This window comes from Lonchura striata, chromosome 2 (genome assembly GCF_050655825.1).
Source record: "Lonchura striata isolate lonStrDom1 chromosome 2, ASM5065582v1, whole genome shotgun sequence".
In the NCBI taxonomy this organism is placed as follows: Eukaryota; Metazoa; Chordata; class Aves; order Passeriformes; family Estrildidae; genus Lonchura; species Lonchura striata.
This window is the reverse complement of record NC_140704.1, coordinates 24302920-24330701: the sequence shown is the minus strand read 5'-3', so window position 1 is coordinate 24330701 and position 27782 is coordinate 24302920. Positions and strand designations below refer to the sequence as shown.

Genomic DNA, 27782 nt, shown 5'->3' with positions numbered 1-27782 from the left:
TTCCTGTTGGATATCCTTATTTTCCACTCACCCACAACTATTACAACAAATGTAATGAGGCAATGTAAATAATTATTTTAGCAATTACTACTAGAATAGGCCATCAGGGTTAATTTAAGTCTCTCCAAGGTCTATGAAAATGGCTGTTTCCCCCATTATTTGTTACTTTTTTGGGTACAGTTTCTAGAAAGTGACAGGAAGGAAAATCTGGACTATCCTCAAAAGAACCTTGGCAAAAAAATGTTGATCTGTTCTTGATGACCATCTATAGTACCAAGAAAATCAAGTAGAAGAGATTAATTTCCTTTCCCTTTGCCTGAAACATGCTCAAGGAAGTCGGTGCTGTTTTGGGTATGTCTGTATTTAGACTTCCTCACAAGTCTGACTGAACATTTACTGGAAAGTAAGACCTTCTTCCAAGAATTGATAATATTCCAAATCTAGTCCCTGAGAAACTCTTGACTGTGCTACTGCTAGTGCTGCACACCTTCCAAAAGTCAGTGCCCTAAGCTGCCTGGCTACAGTCCTTACTCTCTTCAGGTTGCATTGTTCTTTTCCCTTTGCAAGCAAAACACATCTGCAGTACAGCCACTACATGCAGCAACATTTCCAGGTTTCAGGGCACAAGAGTTGGATGTTTCGCTCCACAAAGTTCCAGACTTCCCTGGGAAAGGAGCAAAGTGGGCAGGCTGCAGGTGTGTCCTTGCTGCCTACCAGCTCACCATGATGCAGCTGGTGGTGCTCACCTCTACCCACCCCTGCAGCCCAAACCAGCCTAGCCACAGGCTGCTTCTGCCATGCAGCCAAGGGCACCACATACCTCAGTCCAAATGGGAAACATCCTCCCCGCAAACTAAACCCGACCAAAACAAGCACCAGTCCCAACAGGAAGGTAGTGCTTTAACCTGTGACTATGATTTTATTACTATTCTGTTTCATGAAGAGAGAATTTGTTATTTCAAGAACTTACTCCTCTTAGTCTTCTTTCCCCACTAAATAAACAAGTCCTGTGGTGCTATTTCTTGAGCTGGAAATAGAATCCTCTCCCTCCATGACTGCTGTATTCTTGAGACCCTGCAAAAATTTCTTCCAAACTATGTATTTATTGCACATACTTTGGAGAATTTCAGCCCATATATGGCTGCTTTCTGCCTTCCAGTTGGTCACAGAAATAAGAATACTTGAATATTGGTAATAGGAAAATTACTTTTTCATTTCTCTCACCAAATTCTGAGAAATTCGTATACTGAATGTTCAACTAATTCAGCAATTATTGTCTCTCTCCCACTGTTATATTGATTAACACAGGCCTAATGATCAATAGTAAAAGACCACTTGGCAGAACCCTATCTAGGAGAGCTCATATTTCTCTTCTGTACTGCCATATCCCACATGCTCAGATCCTAAGATGCCGACCCTCAATGTTGAAGGTGGTGAAACACCCTTTTGGCTGTAATAGCATCTGGCAATGCTCATTGGGTAACACCCAGGGGAATACCCGAAAGAGCATACAAAAAGTTATTCCAGTGTTTTGATGGATCTTGGCAAAAATATGTGGTGAATATGCTAATATAGAGTTTTGTTTGTTGTAGCTGGTACTGGGCCAAGTTTTTTGTAGCCTACATATAAAGCTACTTTTGAAGTTAACCAGATTCTGAATGACTAAGCCACGCTTTCTGCAGGTTTGCTCCTGTGTATTTGAGTAAAACACAAATTGCTTAACAGAACTGACTTATTACCAGGTGAGGTTTGCCACATTGAGTAAAACATGATCTTCCTTGCACGACACAACAATTAAACCCCCAATGACAACCTCACTGCACAAACCATAACTTGAATAGGCTTTAAAGATTTTTTTTTTTAAAGCAGAGTCCAGATACTGATAGCCACAGTCTCTTCTTACCTATTGGACCATTCACTATGGTTTTGCAGGAACACGTTCCCTTGTACAACCTCATAAAAAAATAAGCCAAATTCCTGAAGAACTACAGTACTCCTGGCTGCTGTTTCATCACTGATTACTGGGTATTGTCATCCCTTCCTAAAAAAGCTAACTGAAACAAGGAGGGGTATTTTTAAAGGGTCAAGACAACAGTGACTGAATGATCACAAAATTAAACATTTGCTTAAAAGCTTGCTGAGGACAGGTCAAATAATGCTTTGTACTCACTCATCTGATTTGTCCCTTCCCTTGGCTTTAGCTATTTCCTCACATTTGTGCCCCCATAAAAATATTTTACACTTGAACTGCAGGTACATATTATGTAGGCAGCTTAACTTAAACCCTAAGGTACCTATGCAGTGTTTGGCAATTGTACAGAAGCAAGGTTTCAGCAGTATGTGAGCAGTATGTGGTCTGCTTATTTATATATGCTTTATCATGAGAAACATGGAAATCATGGATGCCAGAATTTAGACTTCCATCATCAGGATACCAACTATAAAAAGATCTAAAACTTCTAGCAGTAGAAATATTTAGCACTGCATACTACAGATGTCATCTGACAGATACCCTCAGCCATAAAAGAAATCTTTCCACCTGATCTAGCTTGCCAAATCTTCATAGCATTGGTGATATAAAGTTGATTAAGGAGCCATACAACTTTCCCACCTGATGAAGTACCATTATACCACAACAAAAATTGTTATTTTTTGTTGTGGTATACTGGGGACAGTAAGTCTTATAGATGGAACTGGTGTTTTTCTCAGGCTACTTCTCCAAACACTAAAGATGCAAACTTAAAGGACTAGGCTCTGGAGTCAGCCTTGGTTTAGCCTGCATCCCAGTATGAGCTTAGGCTGTTCTCTGGGAAGCCTCCAAAAAATGGCCTCAGGGCTGTTATCAGCTGTGAATTATTAAAAACACTCTGGATACTTGCCCAGTTGGAAATGGATCAAGCCAATAAATTCACTTCATGTTGAACTATGGTAAGAAAAATAAGTGTTTTCATTATAAACTGTCTTGACAAAGTTTTGTGAAAACAGCACCTGTAGCTTCCTGCCTAGGACTGGGGAAATGCCATGGCAGGGTTGGAGAAGGGACAGAGACATAAATTCAGATTTTTTTAGAAACAGGTAATTTTAATTTTTCTTCAGAAAAGAGCAATGAAAATATTCCCTGAAATCACTGCCATAGTTTTGACTATTTTCCACTGAAATTTAGTATATTATTTAAATGAGAAAAGTAACAAAAATATATTATGCTGATACTCAGTATTTTGTGCTGATTATGTATCAGCAACTACCTAGAAACATTAGCAATTGCCATCTAATTCTGCATTCTAAAATAAATGCATTCTACAACAGTAGAAACTGCACTTGAATTAAATTAGGTACTGAAAATATGTACGACTGTCCTTTATAACACTTAAAAATTAGTTTTCTTTATTCACCATGATGTTTACCTTCTATCATGCAATTCAGAAATTAAAGACCACACCAGTTCTACACAATCTCTTCTAAGTACCTCTTTTAAGACTGCACAGTGTACAGTTTCAGCACACTATTAGTAAGATTATAAATTTTAAAACAATAAACTGAATTCGTAAAAAATTACATAAATTTCACTACAGCTTCCTGTGAGTTATACCTCAGCTGAGAATAGACTAATTTACTAGAGAAGAAAAAATGTCTAAGAAAAAGGTATTTTTTATTAAGAAGATTAAATGGAGTCTGCGAAGTCAGGATTAGATTAAATATTAGGAAGAAATTCTTTACTCAGAGGGTGGTAAAAAACTGAAACAGATTGCCCAGAAAAGTTGTGGATGCCTTGTTCCTGGAAGTGTTCAAGGTCAGGTTGAAAGGGGCCTTGAGAAACCTGACCTAGTGACCAGCACCCCTGTCCAAGGCAGGGGGGCTGCAAACAGATGATCTTTAAGGTCCAATCCAACACAAACCATTCTATGATTCTATTATTTTATTACATAACTGTTCCATATTATGTTAGGAGCAGCATTTTTTTCTCTTTAAATCAAGTTACAGCAATTGAACTTAGCTCTATTAATAAAATAACCAAAGATCACACAGTTAGTAGGATCTTTAATATAAAAAGCAAATAAATAAACAACAAAATACTAATGACAGTTCTTGAGTGGTTTTACTTAGACACTAGTGCAACAATGACTTGAACAAGAGGTAATAGACCAGAGATTCCTTTGGTTTCCATATCAGCAATAAATAAAGCAAATAATTAACAGCCTTCAAAACAACATTTGTCCTTCAGTTTTAATCAAAACCACAAGGAGCAATGACTGCACAGTGAGACAACTCAGCACTGTGGCAATGCTGTGTTGAGGTCAAGTTAGTGCTTCAGAACAACGCAAGGCAAAGCTGAGGTGGGCAAACCCATGGGCCACATTGGTGCTACCAAACCTGGACACCAAAAGCCACCCCAGGGGTGCCAGACAGCCAGGACCCTACTGGCAAGCTCCTGACGGGCCACACGTGCAGCCTGTGCAGCTCTGCTCAGGTGCTCCCCAGGAGGACCTAGGGAAGCTTTCCATGATGGTACGGGATTGAACTGAAAAAGTTCAATTTAAAAGTAGACATCCACTTCATGATCCCGTGAAAAACATGTGGAAGGAAAAAGTCCTGAGTGAGCAGCTGCCCACTTCCCACATGTTGCTCTCCATCTTGGTTCCCCCAAGCACACCTGAATGAGTTTCTCAGAATATATTACTCATTTCTTCTCACTCCTGGGCTTGGAGGTCACAGCCCTCCTTGACTCCCTCAAGACTCTTCCAAAGCCCTAAATCAAGTTTGATGGACAATCTTTTGCCAGTAATATTCTTCAGAATGGTAGGGAAAGGCCACAGGGAAGGAGGCTGAGGTGTGGAAACACATTCAGGACAGAACTAGGGAGAATGTAGGTGCGTGAGAGAAGCAGGTCAGCTCCTTGTAGCTGCTCCCTACCAGAGAGGCTGTGGAGAGACTGAGCTTCTGCACGGCAGCTCACTGATGAGCATGTCTGGGGCACGCAGTAGGCAAATTCATGTCCTTCTGTCCCTCCAGCACTAGCAGGATCGATGGCAGTGCTGTGCTTCCAGCCCCCAGGACACATGCTAGGAGACCCTAGCAGAAGCCAGGAGCTGCCCACGTGCCTGGATCACCCAGCATGGTGGTGGAGAGCCTGACCTGACAGGCTCAGTGCCCCAGCAGAAAAGGCAATCATTCAGTCTGTGATGACATTGGGTGCAGAAGCAGAGGCAGTATGTGACTTAAACACCACAACAGGCTAAAAATAACCCCATTAAACAGCTATGATTTAACCACACAGCAGCCAGAAAATGTTCTTTAGCCACTGGTTAGCCAGTGCTAACCTTGCCTGCTCAAAGTCATTTAGTGCATTTTCTTCTGGCAAGCAAAATCCATTATTACAAGCTTGCCTGTGGTCTGCAGTAATCTGGAGAGTGAAGCTGCAGCCGACTGCTTCCTCTTTCAGGATGCACCACCAGTACAGGGCAAAGGTCTTCAGGAAGTTTTGCAGGACTGTTTTCTGGGGATTGTTTTCTTTGTGGGTGGAGTTTTTTGGGGGGTTGTTTGGAATTTTTTTATTGATTTTGGGTTTTTTCATACTAATCGAAACAAGGGAGATAGCTCTAACTTGTCCTATAAAAACATAGATTATTATTAGTTAGGAGCTCACCTAGGAGATCTATGTAAAATATAACTCACTGCTATGCAAGAGGTCATAGCAAATGTCCCAGATGCTACCAAAACCCTTCTCTGCTTCACAGACAAGTCTCCTCTTGCCCACAATATAGAAGATTTGGCATTTGGATACAATATGCATCTCTTACTCAGTATTCCCAGTTGGCTACCCAGACAAATACATGACGTGAAACACCTGGGCAAATGATCAGCTACAAGAATTGTCAATGAAAAATTTGGCCTATTTGCATATAGGATTTGAGGTTGGGCCTCAATGATGATATAGAAACTTTTGTAGCCTGAGCTGTCATCAGACTGTTTCTGGAAACAAGCCAACAAAACATTTTCCATGATGGTATGGGGTTGAACTGAAAAAGATCAGTTTAAAACTAGACATTAATTTTGTGACCCTATGAAAAATGTGGCAGAAAAAAAGTCCTAGAATTCGCTGGTAATTAAAGAACAAAAAGGAAATAATTTTGATGAAGGTTTTCCAAACATTTGATTTCCCCAGCTTTTAATACATGTCACATGCAGAAGCCAATGGCTCTACTTGGTGCCTGCAGGACAAGGTGTACTCTACACAGAGGAAAAACCTACTGGATCAAAAGGACATTTCAAGCCAGTTGGAATGTATCACTGAGAAGGAAAAAAAAAAGTGGGTTTCTCCAATGCTGCTGCACATAGCTGTCGCAAGAACTGACCTTCCAGAGAAGCTTCCAATGGATTTTAAACCAATATTGAGTATGCTTATATAAGGAAGAAACACAGAAAATTTTCCTAATAGCTGGAAAATATAAGGCTTAAATGGGAAAGACATGCAGTTAAAACTGATTAATCAGAGCACAACAATTTCTTTTCATACCTTCAATTAAGCTGTGCCACAGGCAACAAAGTGATCTGCAATCTGCTACTGCACTGGGTACCAAAGACTGCAGTGATCACCAAATATGGGAACAAACAGTTACTAAATGAAATTTTCCCTTTCTCAGAGGAAAAAAAAAATAGTGTAGGGAAAAACCCTATAATGTAAGAGTTGGCAGTTTCTCACTGTTTAATAAAGCATACCTGTCCTCATCTATTTTTACAAAACCTGATTTTCCATGGGAAAAAAGCATACACTTTTTAAGTATTCTGCAATTGTGCCTGGTCTATTCATTTGTCAGTATCTTATTATCTTCTGTTTAAATCATTATGTTTATTCCTTTTCACTGCAACACAGTTCCTTGCAACAAACCTAAAGGGATAAAGCAAGGGTGATTACTCAGAAATTTGAATAGTGATTATCTTTTGGTCCCATATATTTGGCTACAATTTTTACTTCAGGAAACCAAAAAATCCAAACTCTGAATCAACTACAAAGTTTTTTCCACCACTTACTGAAATCTTAAAATGCTACAAGTTCACCAGGGAGTGAAGAAGCACGTTCTGCCCTCCACCCTAGGCAGCTGCTGGCACATCTGGGAGCCTCATTGCTGAAGCAGAGAGGACACACATCGTCACCATACTAAGAAAATGAAAGGTTCAGCCCACCACCCTGGAGCTGAGCCCTGCTCAACCATTTCCTGAGGAAAGAGAGGCTAGAAGGCAGCTCCAGCTGGGAAGGAACACATGATCCCAGCCAACATCTTCTCCCTCCTTATGTCATTTTTCCAAAGATAGTTGCAAAGACTAATCCCTCCTGTGCAGACCTGAGTGTCTTGGCAGTCCCTGCACACTCACAAATACAACCACTTCAACTGCCCTACCAAGAGTATGGCAGAAAAGAGAGGATCCCAAAATTTGTGAAAAAGTGAGTGCTGAGGGCACAACTATTCCTAGGATCTGAGGGCAGATGCTTTTAAACAGGGTAGTCCTACAAGACCAAAAATGTGTAGTGTGCCAATCCAGGCACTGATCTGGGACAAGCCTGTTGGATGACAGGGAGCCCTGGACACTGGAATAGTATCCAGGCTACTCGTATCAAGTTATGAAAAGGATAAAGGACTGAGCAAGTGACCATCTTTTCTTACTCCTGCAAATCATACTTTCAACACAGAGATGTTGATGAGATAGAGCATAATGTCCACCAGAGGCTGGCATGCTGTGGGGTTTGGGTCCTCCTTCTGACTCTGGGTTACATCCCTGGAGAAACTAAACAAGTTCTCTCACTGCAGCCCACACTATCACATCTGAATTGTCAGACAAAACCTGTATCAACCCCAGTTTTTTGCTCAGTCATAAAATGCTTATTAAGACAAAATTTTAGTTGTCACAAATGCATAACTGTATTGCCTAATCAAATGTGGCAATGATAAAGAAATATAATAGCTAGATCTGAGAGACAAAAACATCCACTAGGCATAGATCTACTAAAAAAATGTTCACTGAGAAGTCTAACTAGACACAGTGGAAATTTGTTCTAACATTGATATGAGGCAGGAAAAAAAAATCTAGTGTTAGGACACAACAACTCAATCTCAATGTCAGCTTTACTCTGACACCAAGTAACAAATAGGACTGGTGATTACAAAATTGCCTTAATTGCACTTTTGCAAAACACTGAAGCACTTGTACAGAAAGTGACATTTTTCCTATTATGAGAAAAAGCTTTTTACAGAGCTTGCTTAAATAAACTGAACCTCTTTTTTTCTTTTTTTTTTTTTTTTTCTGTCCTATTCTCCTACACTAATTTAAAAGCACTTCTTGTTAGGGCACTAGTAGGTGTACTTGATGGTCTCCCATATTACAGCGGTATATCCCAGCTGCCTCTTCTAATAACAAAATTCAATCGTGAAAATTTCCTCTCTGATAAATTGCTACCAAAAATTCTCAGTACCAGCAAGAGAATTAGCCCTTAAATGTTTGTGTGATGTTTCTGTCAGACACAAGGTGAAAAAGACTACTGCAATACCCCAGAGTCTGGGAATACATTTTGCTTCCCTTAGACAGATGGGCAGTCAGTGCAGAATCTGTGAGCCTTACCAGTGTTACATCTGTTTTCTTCCTGAAGCTTTTAACTCTGGTGTACGATAAATTAGGTTTTAAAATTACAAATGCTAGTCATGTATTGTTCAGATTCAGCTGTATGTTTTCTCTCTTGCAACTTAGTAAGAAACAGGAATTTAAGTGATTCTTTCTAATACCACCAAGTTACTACTTCACCATCCTGTGACAGGAGTTTATGTTTTCTTACAACAATAAATAAACCAACTCCATCCAAGGTGCTCCAATGTTAATAGTAGTCACCTTTCATTATTTTGACAGTAGTCAGAAAGAACCATATTATTTTGATGGAAAATTTAGAGAAAATTTACCAGAAAGTTAAAGGAAATTTCAATATAAAATTCAGATCCTGCATGTTCTAATATGAAGATACATTAATTGCTGCAAAAATATATAGATATATATTAATAAACAGAAACTCATGACATATAAGCCAAGAGTGGCAAAAAATACAGTAGTGTTCTTTAGTGGAGTCTCATTGTCACAGGGGAAATTCACATCCTACAGACACACAACACAGTGTAACTATACCCAGTCACCACTGGCATAAAATTAAATGCTATTTTTATTACATTAAACTCTAGCAAAATATATGTCAAATTTCACCATTTCCCAAAGTTTCTTACTACTAATGCCAGAGAAAAAGACAAATAGGCAGCCCATATACATTCTATATGTATATTAATATTGTTAGGCATACATATATACATGGAATAAGTTAAACCTTTTTTTTAAAACCAGTTATACTAATTACTGAAGCAAGCTGTAGGATATCAGTGTACTGCAAGCATTGTTCAACAAGTTAAGGAAAAGTTACGTTTTCAATTTCCAAGAGGAAGGGTGGTGACCTATAAAGTTGTAAAGGAAACCACTCACAGGATTATTTCAATACCCTTGCTAAAAACAGCCCATGGAATTAAAAGAGTCTCTTCCTCATCCTGCTCAGAACAATTGGGACATTATAGATCATTTAAAGCACATTAATAAACTAAAAAATAAAATTAATTCAAACAAACAAAAAACCTAGTTCTCACTCATGGAATTGCACTGCTCATTTCTCTGATTTCTCTGGTACTTGCATCTGGATTTAGCTACTGGAAAGGTATACAGGTATACTTAAAATGTGCTGCAGATACTGAATGGTCATTCTCTCCCAATGACTTTGGGGACACTTTTCAATTTATCCTAAAGTCACTGAGGAAAGGCTTAACTTAAGACAAAACAAACACTGATTGCTAGAAGCTTTGTGTGAACATCAGACTGGATTTGACATAAATAGTGTTTTTTCTTTTTTTTCCAATATGATCAGAGCAAATCTAAAATAAGTGCTATGTGAGCATTTTTTTTAAATGGAGGGCAATGAAAAAAAGCAGGTTTATATTGCCTACTATGATTTATTTTACAATATATTATCACAGGGCTTTATGTGATAAATGTAGCATCACCTTCCCTCTTAGCCCATGATGTAATTATCTGTATTGAACCCAGCAAGGTAGAACATACTGTTATCTGCACTTCAGTAGGCATGGCAAGCATAAAAATCAAGGGAGGGGAATTTTTTATTTAAAAAACGCATTGTGTCACACAGCAGAGCAGCAATTAGCAGACACTAATATAGCTATTTCCCCTGTCCTCAATACACAGCTACAAATACTTGAGATACAAAACAATGTGTGCCTTAACCTATCCATGACAGAGAAGCAGGACTTGAAATCACCTGCTTCTTTGTCATGGATAGTGGGAGATCACATCCTTCACAAGGTCTGGCATTGTCCTCTGCATTTCAGGACACTAATTTTTTATGAATGCAGTTGTTGTCCCTGGGCATGTAATGAAGAGCAGCATGCCAGGGAACAGGTTCATTGGGCAGATAGCTCTGCAGATATAGATATATGAAGGCTCTCTCCAGTCAGATTCAGCACAAATTTGACACAATGGTATTAGCTACAAAATTCTAAATTATTAATCCAGGTGAAGGAGGAGGCTTCATTTCCAGCTTTTGGTTCTTTCTCTATCATCTCATTTCTGCTTTCCAAAGAGTCCAGGAATGTAGAGAAATGAAACTAATTTACTAAGAAAGTGTCAGGTCATGTGTCTCTTTTCCTTTTTGCTCGGGTTTCTTTTTTATAACAGATACAATACATCCCCTTCTCCCAAAGCTCAGTGATAACAGATCTCAGTGATAGAAAATCTGATTAATTACACTGGGTTTGGGATATTTTAACACTGGAAGTGTGAATGTATAAAATAATCAAAGCCAAGATAAATGTCACTTCATTCAGAAGTAATTCCTCTATGTTTTGTCCACAGTGGACTGGAGGAGAGGTGAAATTTGGAAATAATTAAGTTTATTTGGGGAAATACAAGTAATTTTTAAAAGCAAGTAATTTTATGCAAATAATTTTTAAAAACACCCATAGGGCAGCATAGCTCCAAACTCATATGAAAGTATCTGGCAATCCAGAGCATACTGTTTTAAAAAACTACAGCAGAGCACTGCACGACCAGCCAGAATTTGGAAACTTGCCTACAATCTGTGATAAGTCCTTACATTCCCTTCTCCTGAACCCATTGTATGTTTGTTTTTATGTGGTGGCCACAACAATGGTGTTTGGCCCTTGCAGCAGGTACTGAACTCCAGCACTTTTCCCAGCGGTTCATATGTTAAAGGTGGATGTCTCTTTCCCACTGGTGCTCGGCCTCGCAGCAGGCACCACACCAGGGCTCCCACCAGCCGAACCTGCCGATTCTTTGGCTTTGGCAGGCGCCCTGAACAGTGCCACGGAGATCTGCGGATGACACTGACCTCGCTGACGGGAATACACGAAGTTCGCCAGCACTAACATTACTAACAGGTTGCCATTTGGCATGCAATTTACATGCTACGTTACCAGAAGCGCCCCGTTTCCGTTTTATTAATGATTTAGTTTTTCAGGAGGCTCCCACTGTGTGCGCCTCTAGAACGGGGACGGTGCCCGGCGGGCTCTGCTCGGCAGGACCGAGCCCAGGGCAGCGCACACCGGGCAGGCTCTGCCACCCGGCGGGTCGCACGCAGGCCGGGAACACACGGTTTCTGGCCTTGCCGGAGGCAAGTTTACTTATTTAAGCGCACGCCGAGCCGTCCCGCGGGCTCGCTGCCCTCGCCCTGGCTCGCTCCCGGTGCCCCGGTACCTTCCGGAGGGCCTCCCGCAGGTGGCGGTGCCGCGGGCTGTCCCCGGCGCGCAGCGCCCGCGCAGCGCCCGCGCAGCGCCCGCGCAGCGCCCAGCCCCGCCGGCCCGCAGCGCCCAGCCCCGCCGGCCCGGGGCAAAGCCGCCGGGCACGGACCGGGCTGCCCCGCCCCGCCCCGCCCTCCTCCCGCTCTCTCGCCCCGGCAGCAAGGCACGGCAGCTCTCGGGTTACGGGCAGGTTTCTTTAATGCCAACGAACAGCCAGGAAGAGACCGACAAGCGGGCGGCGAGCGGGCCCCGCGCGGCGACAGGGCCGGCCGCGTTGGGGAGCGGGGCACGGCCGGCCCTGCCCGGCGGCCGGCGCGGGGCTCGGCAGCTTTCGCGTGGGTTTCTGTACTTTTCTAAGGACAAATAGAAAATAAAAAGAAATCCGCTCCTGTGCTCGTTCGACACGGACCGGCGGCGGTGGGGACACGCTAGTTACTCCCTAGGTTACGGGAGGAATGTCTGCTCCAGGGGAAGGCGCGGGGTTCCTTCTCTAAGCGATGACACAGCCTCCCTTCTCCTTGAAGGGGTTCTTGTCCTCGGGAACCCCCTTCACCAACGGGTCCTCTCCCGACCGCTCCTCGATGTAGTTCTTGATCTCTTCGGAGCACTTGGACACCTCGGGGGAAAGGACAGAAAAGTGACTGCGTTACGGTCGTGGGAAATGTTCATCAGAGGAGGAAACCCGTGAATTTACATTCTCTCTTATTCCCTTCCCACCAAACATAAAATATCTGGCCACAGAGCACTAAGCACGTGAATACTCTGCTTCCTTCCTCTCTTTTCACAGCCTGATATTGACAGAACATGTGAGTATCTCTGAGAATGTAAACACCACTCCAGACAGCCGACGCTGCGTAGTTAAATTTGTGTTCATAATTAGCCAATCTAGTTTTATTAAGCTGTGGATCACACTCTCCCTCAGCACCAGCATGACTTATGGTCAACAATTTCTGGTTCAGTAACTTTCAGTTCAGTTTCAAAGTATCTACGGCTTTATGTGTTTTTCACAAACAAAACACTCAGCAATGATTTTTCAGTAGTAATACCAATTCTTACTTCGCAGTTCTGCTATCGCAATGATGCACCTTGAATGAGAATCTAACTAGGAAAGACAAATTGGTTACCTGGGTTATTTCAAACAATGGTTAATAAAAGAGCCTATTGTGTTTTGAGACTATAACACTTCCAATAGCATTCAAACTAGCACTGATGTAGATAAGCTTGCACAGACCCCACCTATGAAGAAGCATATTTAGTTTCTGTTCACTGACACAGAAGCACATGCAGGACATGTGGTAGTGGTGTCTGTGGAGCCTGAGAGCGCACAAGTGAACGTCTGGGTCTCCTGAGGTTCTTTGTGCACACACATCTCTTACTCCCCATGCCAGCAGAAACTGTCCCTAGATGCCCAAATACCTGACATGCCTAAGGACACATTCCTGCTCTGTCCCCACCTCCTCCCTTCCTACCCACAGGCCCTGCAGTGGTACAGCTGTGCAGAGTCAGCAGCAGGAATCAGCTGTTGGCCAGGCCACTAGATGATTAGTATTTCTAATTTAAGGTCCCTTGCCTCTTCTGTTAATTATATTTTATTTCAAAGGTAAAACTACAAGAGAACCAATGAATTCACTTGCTGTATCACAAACGACAGAGCATGGCCTGTGCAAAATTAAGCTTTAAACCATCAGAAAGAACAGAGTTAATTCCCAATTAAACAGTGCATAAAATAAGATCTAGCTGCCTTAGAGCAAAGAAGATGCTGGATGTACAAATCCCATTACATGTGTCTTGTTCTTCTGCGCCGTGAGAACTTTGTTCATTCAAATTGGAGCACCCATAGTAAAATTGCATGCCAAAGTATATGAAGGACCAGGGTTTGTTTTACTTCAGTCAGTACTGCCAGGATCACTTTCACTTATAAGAAAATAAAAAAAACTACTTAAATACACATTTAGAAAATTTTTTCATTCCAAAGGCCACTTCCTTTTTATTTCATAAAGTTATTAGTGGGGGGTCAAGAAAATTTTGGCTCATGTTTTTATTTTGGTACCAACGGTAATGTGGTTTCTGCATACCCCAATCCATGTAACACCCATACCAGGGTGTTACAATCCCTGTAACACCCATACCAGGTACCAGGGGACTGTGGCAACTACACCAATTTCATTCTCCCAAGGAAACTTCTGTTACAATGCACTGGTAAAATTAAGTATGTTTCACTACAGGAAAATTTGAAAATAGCCATTTTTCTAAAGTGATCAGGGTTTTGGTTTATTCAAAAAATGTAGACAAGTATTTAAAGTTATTATTATTTCCAAAACTTTATATCCTGCAGAGTGTATTTCAGTAGCCTAAGAATCATCTCTGAGAGATGATACATGTATCAATACTAGTTGGATGTTGAGCCCTCAATACTGCTGGAGCTTTAGACTATACTGTAACATCTATAATCACTGATTCCTAACTGACAGCTAAAACATAACTCCGGCTTTCTTATTTTCTAAAGAAAATAGGTCTAGGCTAAAACCTAGACGTTCAATGTAATCAACATGACTAATGTTAACTGATTCACACATATAAACGCATTATTGGTCCTAACTTGAAGGGTTTTTTAGGTGTAATTTACCTCAATTGGCGTGCAGAATTGAAAAAAAAAATAGTTTTGTCATGGAGTAAGATCAGTTCTACACATCCTTCGTCTACAGAAAATGTACAAAACCATAAACCTTTAAGGGGAAAGTACTTGTGGGAAGGAACAATCAGTGAAAACGTCTAAATGTCTATGGAACGAGGCTGGGTGGGTCACGGCTCGGCACGGGCGGTGCTTTGGCTCCTGCCCTCCCGCCCGGGCACGGCACAGCACGGGAAGCGGGGCGGGGGCGCGGGCGGCTGAGACCCGGCTGCGGGCCAAGGCAGGGTGCAATGCCGCGACAGGGTTCCCCTCTCCTGGCTTCCCAAGGGAGGACCACCCCTCCCCTAGCACCAGCAGGTCCCAGCGCGTTCTGCATACAGAAGAGCGGAACAGAGCGCGACGTGCTCCTCCCTCGCCCAGCAAGGCAGTCTGGTGCCGGCCTTGGGAGCCAGGGACTCACGGGGAGGGGAAGTTAGGGGGTGCCAAACCCACGGGGAACAGCCGCGGCGAGGAGACCCGTGCCAAACCCTCGGGGCGCTTTATCCCAGGGATGGTGCGCTCCTTCCCCCGGGCTCCACAGCCACCCCGGGAAGGACCGGCGCTCCCGCGGGTGTTAGCGGTGCTGTGCCAACAGCGCCGTCCCCGGCCCCTGACCCAAAGTGGTGGCAGGACCGTCGGTGCAAACCGCGGCCGCCCCAAAGCAGCCGGGGCTCTGCGGACGAGCGGCTCGCACAGCCCCGCCGCCCGGGGAGGAGCGGGCTTGCTCCCCGCTCCGCACCCGGCCCCGCCGCCCCCGGGCAGCTCCGGGCCCCTTCTCCGCGCCCGCTCACCGGCTGCCTTTCCAGCTTCACTTCTTTCCGGAGCTGCTCCACTTCCATTTTCAGCTTGTCCTTCTCGCTCAGGTCCTCGATGTTGATGGCTGGCATCGTCTACACTACAGAAGTGCGCAGGGAGCGAGGACAAAAGGTTACGTCTGGGCAGCGAGGCCGCCGGGGCCGGAGCCCCCGGGCGGTGGCGGGGCTGTGGGACGGCCGCCCCCGGCCCGCCCCCGGGCTCACTCACACGCTGCCGCCCGAGGTGCCCCGCTGCTCGGCGGCGGCCGCTTCCTCCCCGGCGCTCCTGCACCCCTTCCCCGCGCCGCTCCGGCCTTTAAACCTGCGCGCTAATCCCCCCTAACCGGATTAGAGCCCGGCCCGGCCCCGCTGCCGGGGCGTTGACACCGGCCCTGCCAGCACAGGGAGGTCTGGCCGTCCCAGCAGGAGCCGGGAGCTGGGAGACCCTCTTGTGCTGACCTCCCTGGCCTCATCCTCTACAACTCCAGCGCGGGGCAAGAGCAGCGAGGTCGGCTGGGGCTTTTGGCCCAGCAGTGAGATCTTTCCCCCCACCACCTTCTCCTCATGCACCTCCCGGCCATAGAAATCACTCATTCTCTGTGCCACCAGCATTCTTGGGCTCTGTGTTCTTCTGCCCAGCTGCTAAGGCAGAAGCAGGTGGTGTGCATGGGTACGTTCCTCAATACTTGTGCATTACAACTACAGATGAACTGGACTAAGGTAGAGAATGGAAGAAACCACTCCCACATAAAGTGCCTCAACAGGTAGCCAGCCCATCAATGCCAAAAGCGCAACCTTTTGGTAGGTATCTCTGCAAAGCAGAATTGCAACATTGCTTAAGAGGGATTTTGTGCCTGGCTTGCACAAGGGTCTCTGAACACATGGAGTTATGACAGGTGTTGAGGTGGAGTACTGAACATAAGGGAAGGGATGCATTCAGAAGTAGTTAGGAAATTCTCCTGTGGTTGCATACGGGTTTGAGGTCTAGATCCCAAATAGGTTTCTATGCTTTTAGAAACTGAGTGGTCCTTCCATGCATGTTTGTACAGCACCTAGCATCTCTCATCCTAGCAGCTGCTTTCCTACAATAGCAATGGAAGCACAGTTCAGGACCCCTGAGATTGAACACAGCTACAGGCTATTAAAATGGGCTTGCAGTCCTTCTGTTATCTGCCACTTCAAAGATCCTCACAGGCAGTTAGCCCTCTCTCTTTCCTTCTCTGTTTTTTCCCATTAAACATTTTTCCTTTCTCCTCCTCTTTCTACTCACCAGATGTAAGCAGCTGTCAGCAGCATGTAAGATTTACATCTTCTCCAGCACTGCTCTTATAGTGCCCTTGGGGTTTGTATTCGTTTAACTTTAGCCAGTTCACTAAAACCAGTTTCTCTCCCTCTCCCTATGGCTACTATCTTCCCCTCCCCAGCTGGTGGTATGCACTTTCCACACCCCCATAAACCTACACTGACAGCTGTATTCCCAAACCCCACCAGCTGCTGGTCGTGGGCCAGTCTAAACAGGTGGAAGGAGCTGGCTGGCCAGCATCTCAGAACAGCCTGGGTTGTTGGTGGGAGCAGAAACACTGTGGTGTGGAGAGGCAGAGAGCATGGGATGTGGTGGAGGCAGGTGTGGGGTGCAGGAGTGAGCTGAAGGTGGGCTCTGGCATACCACTGACATGGTTGGGGTTGGAAGAATTTGGTACCCAGAGCTCTGTAATGGAAAGCTTTCACTGATCTCTCTGCTGTCGTGACTAGTTCTGCAGATGGCATTCAGTAACGGACTTTCTACAACTTGCTGTGTTAAATTTACTGTGGTTCATGTATTTTTACAGATATTTACCTGATCTAAATTAAAGCAAAGGAGAAGCTGAATAGCAGCATTGATGGATAGGGGGCTTCAAATCAGTTTGATTTCTATGTGTCTGTGCACAGACGAAATGGAAAATAATGAAAATGGTGCTTGCATTGCAGCATTCACTTTGCTGCTATTATTTAAAGTGGTATTTAAATTTCTCTCTTTGCAATTCCAAAAAAAAAAATGTGATGAAAACTAAAGGACATCAGTCTAGGACAACATATTAAAAAACATCATATTAAACTACTTTAGTTTCCCAATGTTAGAAAGAAGACTTTTTGCTTTCTTTTGGAAATAGAAAAAGTATGTGGGTTTTTTTATTTGTTTGTTGGTTCCTTTCTTCAGGAGGGACATAAGATTTGATATAGCTGCTCTGCCTAATATGCTGAACAAAATCCCTAAAAATGAGGACACCCATTAATAACTGTTGTAGCTATAAGAATCTATCGTGGCACATACATCCCATCATGATGACTCAAGCCGCACCAGAGTTTATTTTCTTGTCACTAAAGCACCCACTTATACTCTAGCTACTGGAGATTCTGAAAAAAGGAACAGTTCTGGAAAAGGAGGGAAAGAGGTGCCATTCATACCCTTTCAGAAGTCATGTACGTGGAGTAGGAATTAGACTTGCTCCTTTCTTACCTTTATGAAAAATAAAACTATGTCAGGAAACTAGGTTGTAGTCCTCCACAACATAAGGAAAGCATAGAAGCAATGGAGAGAAAGTCAGTTCAAGTAAACAGGGCGCTCTGAAGTGCCTCCTGCTTACAGCCTGTATAGACTTTGTCTTCTTTCCTGCAGGCCACAAATTTCCAGGGCCCTGTATTGCAACCCATCGAGGGCAGTGCCTGCCTGCAGGACTGCGGCCCAATGTCACTGTAAAGGGAGCAGAGCAGAACAATAGGAGATCAGATTAGTTTGTTGTTATCTATGGAGAACACGCCTAATATACAGCCACTCTTATCTCTCTTACTATATGCGATCCGGGGTAAACACTAATTAATGCAATGTGTCTGTTAAATTAGAGAGGGAAAACGCGCTGTTTGCCGCTCACCCCTCCTCCCACAGATCACATCTCATTGTGATGAGATGTAACCGCCTGGTGCGGTTACAATCTGTAGAATAAACCCGGTCATGATGTTTCCTGAAATCCACCCCTCTTTGCACTGCCAGAGTTGTTATCCATTAGACCTCTCCAGAGTCCAAGCCCTCTGACGATGCCGCATTTTCTCAAGTTCATCAGCGTTTTTCACTACGGAGGTAAACTAGTGCCGCTCGTCTGTCTCGGCGGCACTCGCCAAGCAGCCTCTACTCCATCCGGCTGGATCAGGACCTGCAGCAGGATCAGCGTTTGATTTTCGGCGTTCCACCGTCCCCTACCCGGAGCTTCCGAATAGGGAGCGGCCTCGGGGCAACGGGGGGAAGGCGAGGATGACGGGGGAAGAGGGGAGGCTTTCGCTAAGTGACCTGTCCTGGATTCTCCGTGATTTACAGGAAACGTTCTTTGAGCATCATCCCGTACCGTGAGCGGGGCGGGGAGTGGACCCCAGCCAGCTCGCCCAGCCCCGGGCGGAGGCTCTGCGGGGAGCGCAGCCCCGGCGGCGCCCCCCGCCCGGCCCCGCTGCTCCCGCGGCGGGGCGGACTCGGCTTCGCGCAGCTTTCCGCGCCCCGGTGACGGCCGGGTCAGCCGCGACCTCCTGCCCCGCTGAATCAGACCTTCCCCTCCCACCACCTGCGCAAGGAGGCGGCCCGGGGAAGCCGCCCCGGTGCATATAAAGCGCTGCCGTCGGCGGGGAAGCGCCGCTCGCTCCCCGAAGCCCGCTGCCGCCCGCCGCCATGGCCCCCGGCCGCCGCCTGCCGCTGCCCGCGCTGCTGCTGCCGCTGCTGAGCGCCGCGCTGGCCCAGCGCCCCCTCACAGGTAGGAGCGGGCCCTCGTGGGACCCCGGGGCCGGGGCCGCCCCCCGGCGCGGCGGCCTCAGCCCCGCGGCTGCTGTCTCCGCAGAGAAGCAGCGCGCCTGCCTGCTGCCCCCCGACGAGGGGCCCTGCCGCGCCCTGGTGCCGCGCTGGTACTACGACCGGCACACGCAGAGCTGCCAGGAGTTCACCTACGGGGGCTGCTACGGCAACGCCAACAACTTCCTCACCTTCGACGACTGCGAGAAGAGCTGCTGGACCATCAAGAGTGAGTCCAGGCACCGGCGGTGCCCCAGAGGGTCCCGGCGTGGCAGGGGGCTGGAGGGGGCGCGCCGGGGAGGCTGCTCGGCTTTGCGGGACGCTTTGCACCCACCCGATATACCACGGAGCCCTAGAATCATAGAGCTGTTTAAGTTGGAAAAGACCTTTAGATCGAGTCGAACTGGTGACCCTCCTGCTTGTTGCAGCTTCTTGCTGATGTCAATTTTAGGCAGAAAATACAGAGTGAGTTGATCCAGAGGTGATGCGTGGAATTTATCTATTAGTATTTTAAATGTGATTTAATATAGCACTTAATTGCTAATTAATGCATTGAATTCCTCCAGTAAAAAGCAGGTGGGACAAACTGGGACTTGCCTGCAACTGAAGTAATACTGTTTTGCCTATACTACCATGTTGTTCTGTATGTGAAGCACGAAGGGCTGGCTTTATAGGGGATGAAATTATTTTTTCTGCAGAAGTGCCCAAATTATGCCGGATGGAGGCTGATGGAGGACCTTGCAGGAGTTATCTAAGAAGATATGCCTTTAACTTGAGCTCGATGAGGTGTGAGGAATTCATCTATGGTGGCTGTTATGGAAATGGCAACAACTTCAGAGATTTGCAGTCTTGTGTGGACCACTGTCTACCAGAAAAAAGTAATGGTTGTTCCAATTTTTAATAAAATAGATGGTTTGAAAGTGATATGAAGATGATACTTCATTTGATATTTTCCTCTGAAAACCCATGCAGTGGTATTTTTGAAGACTTGTGTAAAGCAGATGTTTATATTGTCCACTTTAATTTTAATAAGTTGTCCTAGCTGTTACTGAAAGAACAAAAATGCTGAGATCTTAAATAGATCCATAGCTATACCAAATCAATTTCTTGACTTCTAGAGAGCTGTAGAGCTCTATTTGAAGAGAAATAATAAGGTTGAAGTTCTGTGTTGAGGAAGATGTGTTAGAGATTGTGGCAGTCACATTCAGGGAAGTGGCAATGTAAAGCAGAAGCACCTTTCTAAAATTCAGATGAGAATTTTAGGGAGCTTGTGGTAGGTGGCTCAGGTTTTTGACACTCAACAGCTCAGCTTCTAACAAAAGTGTTTTGCCTGATATGATTCTTCACTGTCTCTCCATTTGAGCTTTAAATAAAATTGGTGCCAATTATGAGCAGATGACTATAACTAAGCTTTGACGTGACCATCAGGTTAATATCTAGTTCAAGACAGGCTCTTTGAAGATTTACCAGAATGTATAGAAGTTGTCACTGCCCTAAGCGATATTAGTACTTGATGACATTTATTTGTGGCTGATGACAGATTATCAGCATTTTCTTAGGTGAAAGCTGAATTATTTCTGTTGGACATACAGTGGGTTGATGAAGGGGCTACAGCAGAAAAAAAAATTGTTGAGGCAAAAAGAAACTGGCTCTTGAGGAAAATTGTTGGATTTTTACTTTTTGCTGCAAGCAGAATTTGCTGAGAAAATTATAGAAAAGTTGTACCTTTTTTTTTTCCTCTACAGAGACTTTTGCATTGAAATTATTGCTATATTCCTATATATGCGGAATAAGATCACATAAAAATCTTTGCTGTCATATGTATAGCATCACAAATGGGGGAAGCTGATGAATTTCACTTATGGGATCTAATCCTGTTTTCTAGGATGGTCTGTTGCTTTCTCAAATGCACAGCTCCCAGGAATAAGATGTAGAAAGTCTTTGAAGTGATCAATAATAGTGTCAATTCAAGGGGAAAAAGGACTGTTTAGACACAAAATTTATTTCAGAATCAATTTTAAGAAGCCATGTACAGAGATTAAATTTATGTTATTTTTCTCGCTCTTTTTTCCTTTGTCCCTTTTTCCCAAGCTGGCCCCTTGCTCTGCTATAGCCCAATGGATGAAGGATTATGTTCCTCTTCCGTGCCTCGCTATTACTATGACTCCAAGACTAAATCATGTAAAGAGTTCAGATATACTGGCTGTGGTGGAAATGCCAACAACTTCGTCACTGAAATGGATTGCTACAATGTCTGTAGAAATGGTAAGGGTTTTTTGTTTTGTTTTTTGTTTTGTTTTTTGTATTTTGTCAGTCACAAGCATTTAAAGAAATTCATATAACAGTAACAAATGTTCGTAGTGTTCTTTGATTCATCTTGGCTTGCTACAGGTGTACTTTTTGCATTTGGACTCTTGTGTTTTTAAGGGCACGGAAAATTGAAAGGCAATGCTAAATCCTTCTGGCAAGATCAGTGTAATGTGAAGTGGTTACACCATATTTGAATGAAGTGTAGAGGAGGGAGCACGCAAAATAGACTAAGCCTACTTCCTAGAGCCCACAAGGAATCAATCTTTAAACTGTTCAGTATCTCCATGACCACTAATTAAGATATCCTTTCATGCTGGATAGTTTTAAATAGGATTAAAGTCAGTTGTGAAATTAATTTACTTTTTTCCCTTTGCATTTTTAGAAGTTGCCATCCTTCCTTAATTCCCTGTTGCCTACTCACATTTCCTATTCCCATTACTAAAGATTTCTGCCTCATCAGTTGTGCTGTGTTGGCTGTTTTCTCTGGCTATGGGGAGAAAGCTTGGAATGATAATTGATTTTTCCTAATGCTTTTATTCAAACCAGCTACTGCCTGTGCTTGTAAATCAAAACAGTTGTGCTTTTATTTGCAGTCATATTGCAGCTATTGCAAGTTTTAATTCTCGTTTAATTAATTTGAATTAATGAAAATAAATGAGAGAGATAGAGAAAAGCATAATTGTATGTTGTTGCCCAGAAAACTTAGGAAGCAGACATTGCACACAGTATTCTAAAAATCGATACTAATGGGAAAAGTACTTAAGACTGTATTAGGTATGTGCATTGCATTTGAGAAAAAGAAAAAGGAAAAACTAAAAAGCAGCTCTCTTTTAAACATAATACTCACAAGAACTGAGTACTTCAGTATTGAAGTTGTATAGTCAGAAGCCTTATGCTGGGTGATGATTCTTCAGTTCTGGGCTGGAAATCCAGGGCTGGGGCAAGGACTGTACCCTGAGCACAGTTCTGAGAAATAAAAGTATTGCCTGCCAGTTAGTCATGACAGTAATATTTCTGTGGATGACAAGTCTGAGTGTCTCTGCCATCCTATTACAAGAGAGTCTCTAATAGTATGTTAAGTTATCTGAGATGCTTGTGATTATCTAATTTGCATCCATTACTACCTGTGAAGTGGTTGGGCCAGGCTCCAGTGTGGAGTGTGCAGGGAGAGGAGGATGGAAACTGCTTCTTCAGCGTCTCACCTCCCCACTGCCCCTGCCCACACCCAGCCAGATTCACCTGGGGGTTCTCTCTTCCTCACATTTTTTTTTTGTTTTTTGTATGTGTGGAAGAAAGAGGTAAGGAGATGCTGTCTGTCTTGTAACTAGAGCACCAGATAGCCATGTGTGAAGTATCAGTTACAAGCTTTTTAATGAACTTGGGGATTTCACAGTTCAGTAAGGCTTGGTACAGCTGAAGACCAAAGTTAAGGGCATAATTAGTGCTGATTAATGTTGTGCTATGCATATTAATTTCTATAGCTTGGGAGTGCACAGCAACATTAAGCAAATAATTCAGGCACCTTAAGCCACTCCTCCTCTCCTGCTTCCATTATTTCCTCCTCAGCAGCTTTCATGTTACCTGTTGGAGTCTCAAGCTGAATTCAGTTCACCTTCCCTCTGCAAATATACAGCTGTTTGTTAAACTGATCTATTGTGTTTTGAGTGAAAGGGTTTGTGATTAATTTAATCTTTAAAAGAATATTTATATTCTTTATATAAAGAATTTCTATTAGAAAAGGATTATATTGGAAAAGAAAGTAAATGCATTGGGGTTACAGCAAAAGAATTGGGAACTGGCCCCAGTGGCTCTGCATGCTGGTAAATAGGTAGCATAAAAACAAAGATTTTCAGTCAAGATTGCAGAAGACTTGTTTTCTCAATTGCTCTCACACAATTCATGCAGCCTTTGAAAGCACATCTGGCGTTAGCTCTGACTGTCTTAGGCCATTTTGCAGTTTCTGTGAGTTATGTGCAGGAACTCAAATAATTTTATCTTTACATCTCCCACAAGCACTGGCTGTATTTTAACCTTTGCCCCACTGTTCAGAGAAATGTAAGAATAGGTTAAGATTTTTTGTTTATGTGGGGTTAATTTTTGGTTGGTTGTTGGGTTTGTTTGTTTTGTTGTTTGGTTTGTTTTTTTTAACAGAGGGCAGTGTATTTAGTTCCATTCTGCTGTAACTGCAGGACACTTAGATAAGGCTTTGATGCTCAGAAAAAGAGCAGCAAAGTAGGATTCCAGTGCCAAAGGTAAACACACTGGTGACCTTACAGTGTGACAATAGGGAATGCATGGGAATACATGTTACAGTTTCTGGTATGTTTGTTATTATTGGACAGTGAACAATGTAACATGAACAAAACTTAAACAATAACAAGTAGTAACAGTTTTGTCATTCAGTTTCCCTAAGTGCTTCCTTTCTTTTGTTAGCAGGAAATCAGAAACCAAGTATCAACAAGCCAACAAATGTACTCCGCAGAAAAATAGTGAGAAAACTGAAGAAAAAATCTCAGATGTATAACCTGAAGTCTTAAAGCTGACGTGCTCTTGGATGTTTGAAACACTTTTGTCAATTCCACTTTCTTCTTTTGTAAGATATTTTTCACAAAGTTTTATACTGACATAGTTCTGTCTTTCAGAGCTGCTTTTTATGCAATTTACTTTTTTATAAGGAACTGTACTTAATAGAAGAATGAAGTTTGGTTCTTCTGCTGTGTTTGTAATAATATTTTGGAAAGACTTGTTTAGATATCCATGTTTTTATGGGGGGAATGTTACTACTGCCTTGGGAGAAAATTTCAGCTGCTGAAAATCAATTAAAATTTGAAAAATTAAATGTCTGTTATTATAACGAAGGAGAGTCCAACACTGAAAATCTACCATGGATTTTTAAATTTTGTGTTGCATCCTCTGCTTGCTAAAGAAAAGGAACTTTTCACAAGTGTGTTCAGAGGTTTATTGCCCTGCCATTTACATACTTTGGCCCTATAATTTAAATAGATTGTAATTTACAGTTAATGTTCATAGTGAAAGCTTTCAAAAGCCTTCGTAAGTGTAAAAGAAGTATAAATTTAAATGCAGCTCATCCCACAGAAGAGAATTTGGAATAGGGATGCCTTGATAAACACTCTGACAAAGGTAATGAATAAGTTAGTTGAGTATTAAAATAAAAAATGTAGCCATTACTTTTTTGTGACATTTGAAATTTTTGCTAAGTTACTGCAGATCTTCATATGGCATTAATCAACATAGTTTTACTGATTTTAATGGAACTATGCTGATTACATCTGCAGAAGATTTTGATATTTGTGATAATGCACTGGCTGTTGAAGCAGAGCAGCAGAAATTTCTGCAAATTTCATCTACAAAAGAGTAATCCCTCTTTTGAGGCACTTTTATATTTCTTATGGTAGGTTATGCCTATGGTGATACTTTTGCACATTCTTTTATATTTTGTATTTTAGTCATGTCTGAATTTCAGTTAATTTCACCTACAATATTTTCTAAATATAAATTCATAAGTAATGTTAATAAAATGTTTTTTGTGAAAAAAAAAAAAAAAGCTTGTTCTGTCATTATCCTGAATGAGTTGTATAGACCAATATGTGTACTGGAACCTATAATTTCTTAATTATGACTCTAACAGAGTTTAGTTGTCTCTTCAATTATTTCCTTACACTGAGGTCTTTATTTGAAGAAAGCCAATAAATGGCATTGATGTTAATCATCCCCAGCAGTTTTGTAGCTCAGCTGGCTTTCTTGAAAGAGCTGCTCTCCAAGGGGTGCTTAGATTAGCTTATTTGCTGCTGGGTCTCCTGTTTGATGTTGCACTATCTGAATGGCTTTTGTGTGGGTGACAAGGTATTTGTTTGAAATTGCACTGGCTTTCAGTTAGAATAATTCAGATGTGTGCTTTAAACCTATTTCGGAGAGGGAACATGATGGGCAAACTAGTAAAGATCTGATTTTCTTACTGACATTTCTCTCATTGCCATACTTTTGATTAAAGCGGTTGTCTGTGCTTGCCATTGTCTTTCTGTCACTCCATTTCTGGTTCTTGGTCTCAAAACCCCTTTTTATTTTAATAAAATTCCTTTATTAATTAATTTATTCACTCTTGCTCAGTGCAGATGAATGAGGATACTGTGGCAGACAATTGCAGGTAACTAGTGACACAGTTTTGAGTTCTTGTCCCATGCCAAACCTCTTGGTAGCCAGCCTTCCAACAGAAAGGGACTAGTATAAACGCCCTGAGGGAGCCAGGGCACAATACCTGTGGACATTGCCCATATCCCTTCCTGTTGGTTGTGAACTTCAGCTGTGCTGTTTAGAGCATCAGCCCAGAATGTCCTCTGAATATCTTCATACCTAACACTAACATTTAGAGCTGTGTTCGTTTCACAGTCTGACCATGGCTTATAAAAACATAAGCCTGTGTAGGAAGTCAAAGTTCAATTTAAACACAATTTATAACTGTAAAGAATGGCTATCTTTTAACAGCAACACCATGGGGTCTATAATATATACAATCTTTGAAATCATGCTTGAGAAATTACTATTGCCCCTTATCTCTTTGTGTCTTTGACTTTCATAGGAGTTTCTTTGGATGGGATACAAAAGTGGACCTAGAATTTAAAGGAAGCCCCAAATCTGAGAGCAGCTCCACTCTTGTTTTTGATCCAGAACTGTGTGCCTTGAACAATGCAATACCCTGCTCATGTCCTGGAAAGGATTCAAGAGTTTGCCACTCATCTGTTCATGCCAACTCAGGGCTCAGTGAGAAGTGTCTTGATGGACCAGAGTGCTGCAGTGATCACCGCAGCACCCTGTGTAATGCAGCTGTTCCATGGGCACTTGCTTCACTTGCATAAAAACATCATTTAAAGCCTAAGGGCTTGCTGTTAAAGTACATAGTGAAATATCACAGGCTTGGGTTTTAATCCCTTATCTACCTGGTATCATACAGAAATTTAAGATAAACCATGATTTTCACAGGGTTTCGTAGTGAGCAGGCTGTAGAGTATTCTGGAGGAGGTGGGGCAGGGGAAGGAAATATTAATGAAAGATTTTTTTTCAGTTCCTTATAGAAGCTGTTACATAAATTGTACCATATGTCCAGGTAAATGCCTTCACTTTTTCTTCTTTAAGCCACAAAGAATTCAGCTGTCACTGTGCTGCTCTGCTTTGTGTTCTTTGGTTACTCTAACATCCCTTCAGCCTACTGTGACTTCGGCTAATCTAAACACTTGTCATCTAAAGCCCTTTATATAATTCATTACTTACTTCCTCTTTTAGTCTGCTGATGAAACAACAGTTGGCCCAACCTTGGGCCAACTGTTAGTGTTTTGCCACATTGAAAATTAATACAGTCCTTAACATCCTGCAAATTAACTTTTATTATAGTAGCCAGTGTCCAGCATCTGGTATTGTGTGTCACAGTGCAAATTTCTACAGCAGAGGAGGGAAGCAATGATTATAATCAGTTGGGTTTGCATAGGCAAGCTGCCACCGAAACTCCTGACTAGTGATTTGCACAGGACAGTCATACCTGCCACTGAAAAGCAGTTGCTGGAATAAGCAGATTTTAATAAACTGCATTGCAACATCCTTGCTCTTTAACTTTCATTGTGACCCATAATTCCAGATCCTTTCTTAGTGATATATTGCAAAGAGCTGTATGAAAATTATAAAAATGAAAATCTGCACTGATTCTTCATCATGTGACAGTACTCAAAGATTTGCTTTGTAAATTATTTCCAGAGTAGAAGATTGGCTTCATTGTTATATTTCAGTGGTACTTTAAATGTCAAAAAGATTAAAAAAAATCCTTGTGGAAACACATAATATTTTTATTGATAAGCTACATGATGGCCAGCGGAATTTTACCATACGTAATTTTAACACTGATTTGCCCCAATAAAGGGCTTTCCCACAATTCCATACTTTAGTAGTGAACTGACAATGAGTTCAGCTTGTATGCCTGGAGTCAGATTTCTGATTACAAGAAGCATTCCTGTTTCTCTGTCACTTCTCATTAGCTGAGGTAGAAAACATGGAACTTTTTTAGAAAAAACATTTTTTAGAAACAATGTCCCATGTTAAAAAAATATAATAAAAACTTGTGTCTCAGATCAGAGGTGAGAGATTCTATCCTGAAGGTTGCAGTCACCCATATGGCTGAGGGCAGCTATTCTGACCCACACAGGGACAAGAATTCTGTTTTACTAGAGAAACAGTCCAGCTATGACTGTGTAAATCTGGAAGAACCATGCTGTGGATGTGCCAGTATTATGCACTTACAGCAGTGTTACTGAAAGCAAAATCTGCCTCATTTTCTTTCTAGTAAG

At 42.8% G+C, this 27782-nt stretch overlaps 3 protein-coding genes across 5 annotated transcripts in view; 1 reads left to right on the top strand and 2 right to left on the bottom strand.

Annotated features, from left to right (window-relative positions):
* The window catches only part of LOC110474736 (putative acyl-CoA dehydrogenase 6), a gene marked incomplete at its 5' end in the record, with an annotated part of 75479 nt that extends 63581 nt beyond the window's left edge, over window positions 1-11898 (bottom strand). Inside the window, one exon of the mRNA XM_085574137.1 lies at window positions 11806-11898. Within this exon, the coding sequence (XP_085430263.1) occupies window positions 11806-11898 (93 nt within the window). The remainder of the gene's footprint in view (window positions 1-11805) is intronic.
* Window positions 11899-12029: 131 nt separating this feature from the next.
* Window positions 12030-18249, bottom strand: LOC110482444 (guanine nucleotide-binding protein G(I)/G(S)/G(O) subunit gamma-11). Of its 2 annotated transcripts, none has more exons than XM_085566624.1 (3): window positions 17812-18249; window positions 15312-15415; window positions 12030-12465 (listed from the first exon to the last, which is right to left on the bottom strand). In XM_085566624.1, exons 2-3 carry the CDS (start codon window positions 15405-15407, stop codon window positions 12340-12342), a joined length of 222 nt encoding a protein of 73 aa, XP_085422750.1. In that variant the 5' UTR covers window positions 15408-15415; window positions 17812-18249; the 3' UTR covers window positions 12030-12339. The 2 variants fall into 2 exon arrangements, with proteins under 2 accessions (XP_085422750.1, XP_021407383.1); XM_021551708.3 differs by lacking the exon at window positions 17812-18249 and adding an exon at window positions 15544-15798.
* Window positions 18250-18968: 719 nt separating this feature from the next.
* Window positions 18969-27370, top strand: TFPI2 (tissue factor pathway inhibitor 2). Of its 2 annotated transcripts, none has more exons than XM_077787986.2 (5): window positions 18969-19087; window positions 19172-19351; window positions 19821-20000; window positions 21214-21387; window positions 23869-27370. In XM_077787986.2, exons 1-5 carry the CDS (start codon window positions 19006-19008, stop codon window positions 23967-23969), a joined length of 717 nt encoding a protein of 238 aa, XP_077644112.1. In that variant the 5' UTR covers window positions 18969-19005; the 3' UTR covers window positions 23970-27370. The 2 variants fall into 2 exon arrangements, with proteins under 2 accessions (XP_077644112.1, XP_077644110.1); XM_077787984.2 differs by having other exon boundaries at window positions 23866-27370.
* The last annotated feature ends 412 nt before the right edge of the window (window positions 27371-27782 follow it).

Excerpts from the sequence above, each read along its gene's own strand:
- LOC110482444 (XM_085566624.1), bottom strand. The coding sequence starts at position 15,407 with ATGCCAGCCATCAACATCGAGGACCTGAGCGAGAAGGACAAGCTGAAA. Across the intron at positions 12,466-15,311 it reads TGAAGCTGGAAAGGCAGCCG|GTGTCCAAGTGCTCCGAAGA; the intron begins GTGAGCGGGCGC and ends CTTTCCCCCGAG.
- TFPI2 (XM_077787984.2), top strand. The coding sequence starts at position 19,006 with ATGGCCCCCGGCCGCCGCCTGCCGCTGCCCGCGCTGCTGCTGCCGCTG. Across the intron at positions 19,352-19,820 it reads GAGCTGCTGGACCATCAAGA|AAGTGCCCAAATTATGCCGG; the intron begins GTGAGTCCAGGC and ends TTTTTTCTGCAG. Across the intron at positions 20,001-21,213 it reads CCACTGTCTACCAGAAAAAA|CTGGCCCCTTGCTCTGCTAT; the intron begins GTAATGGTTGTT and ends CTTTTTCCCAAG.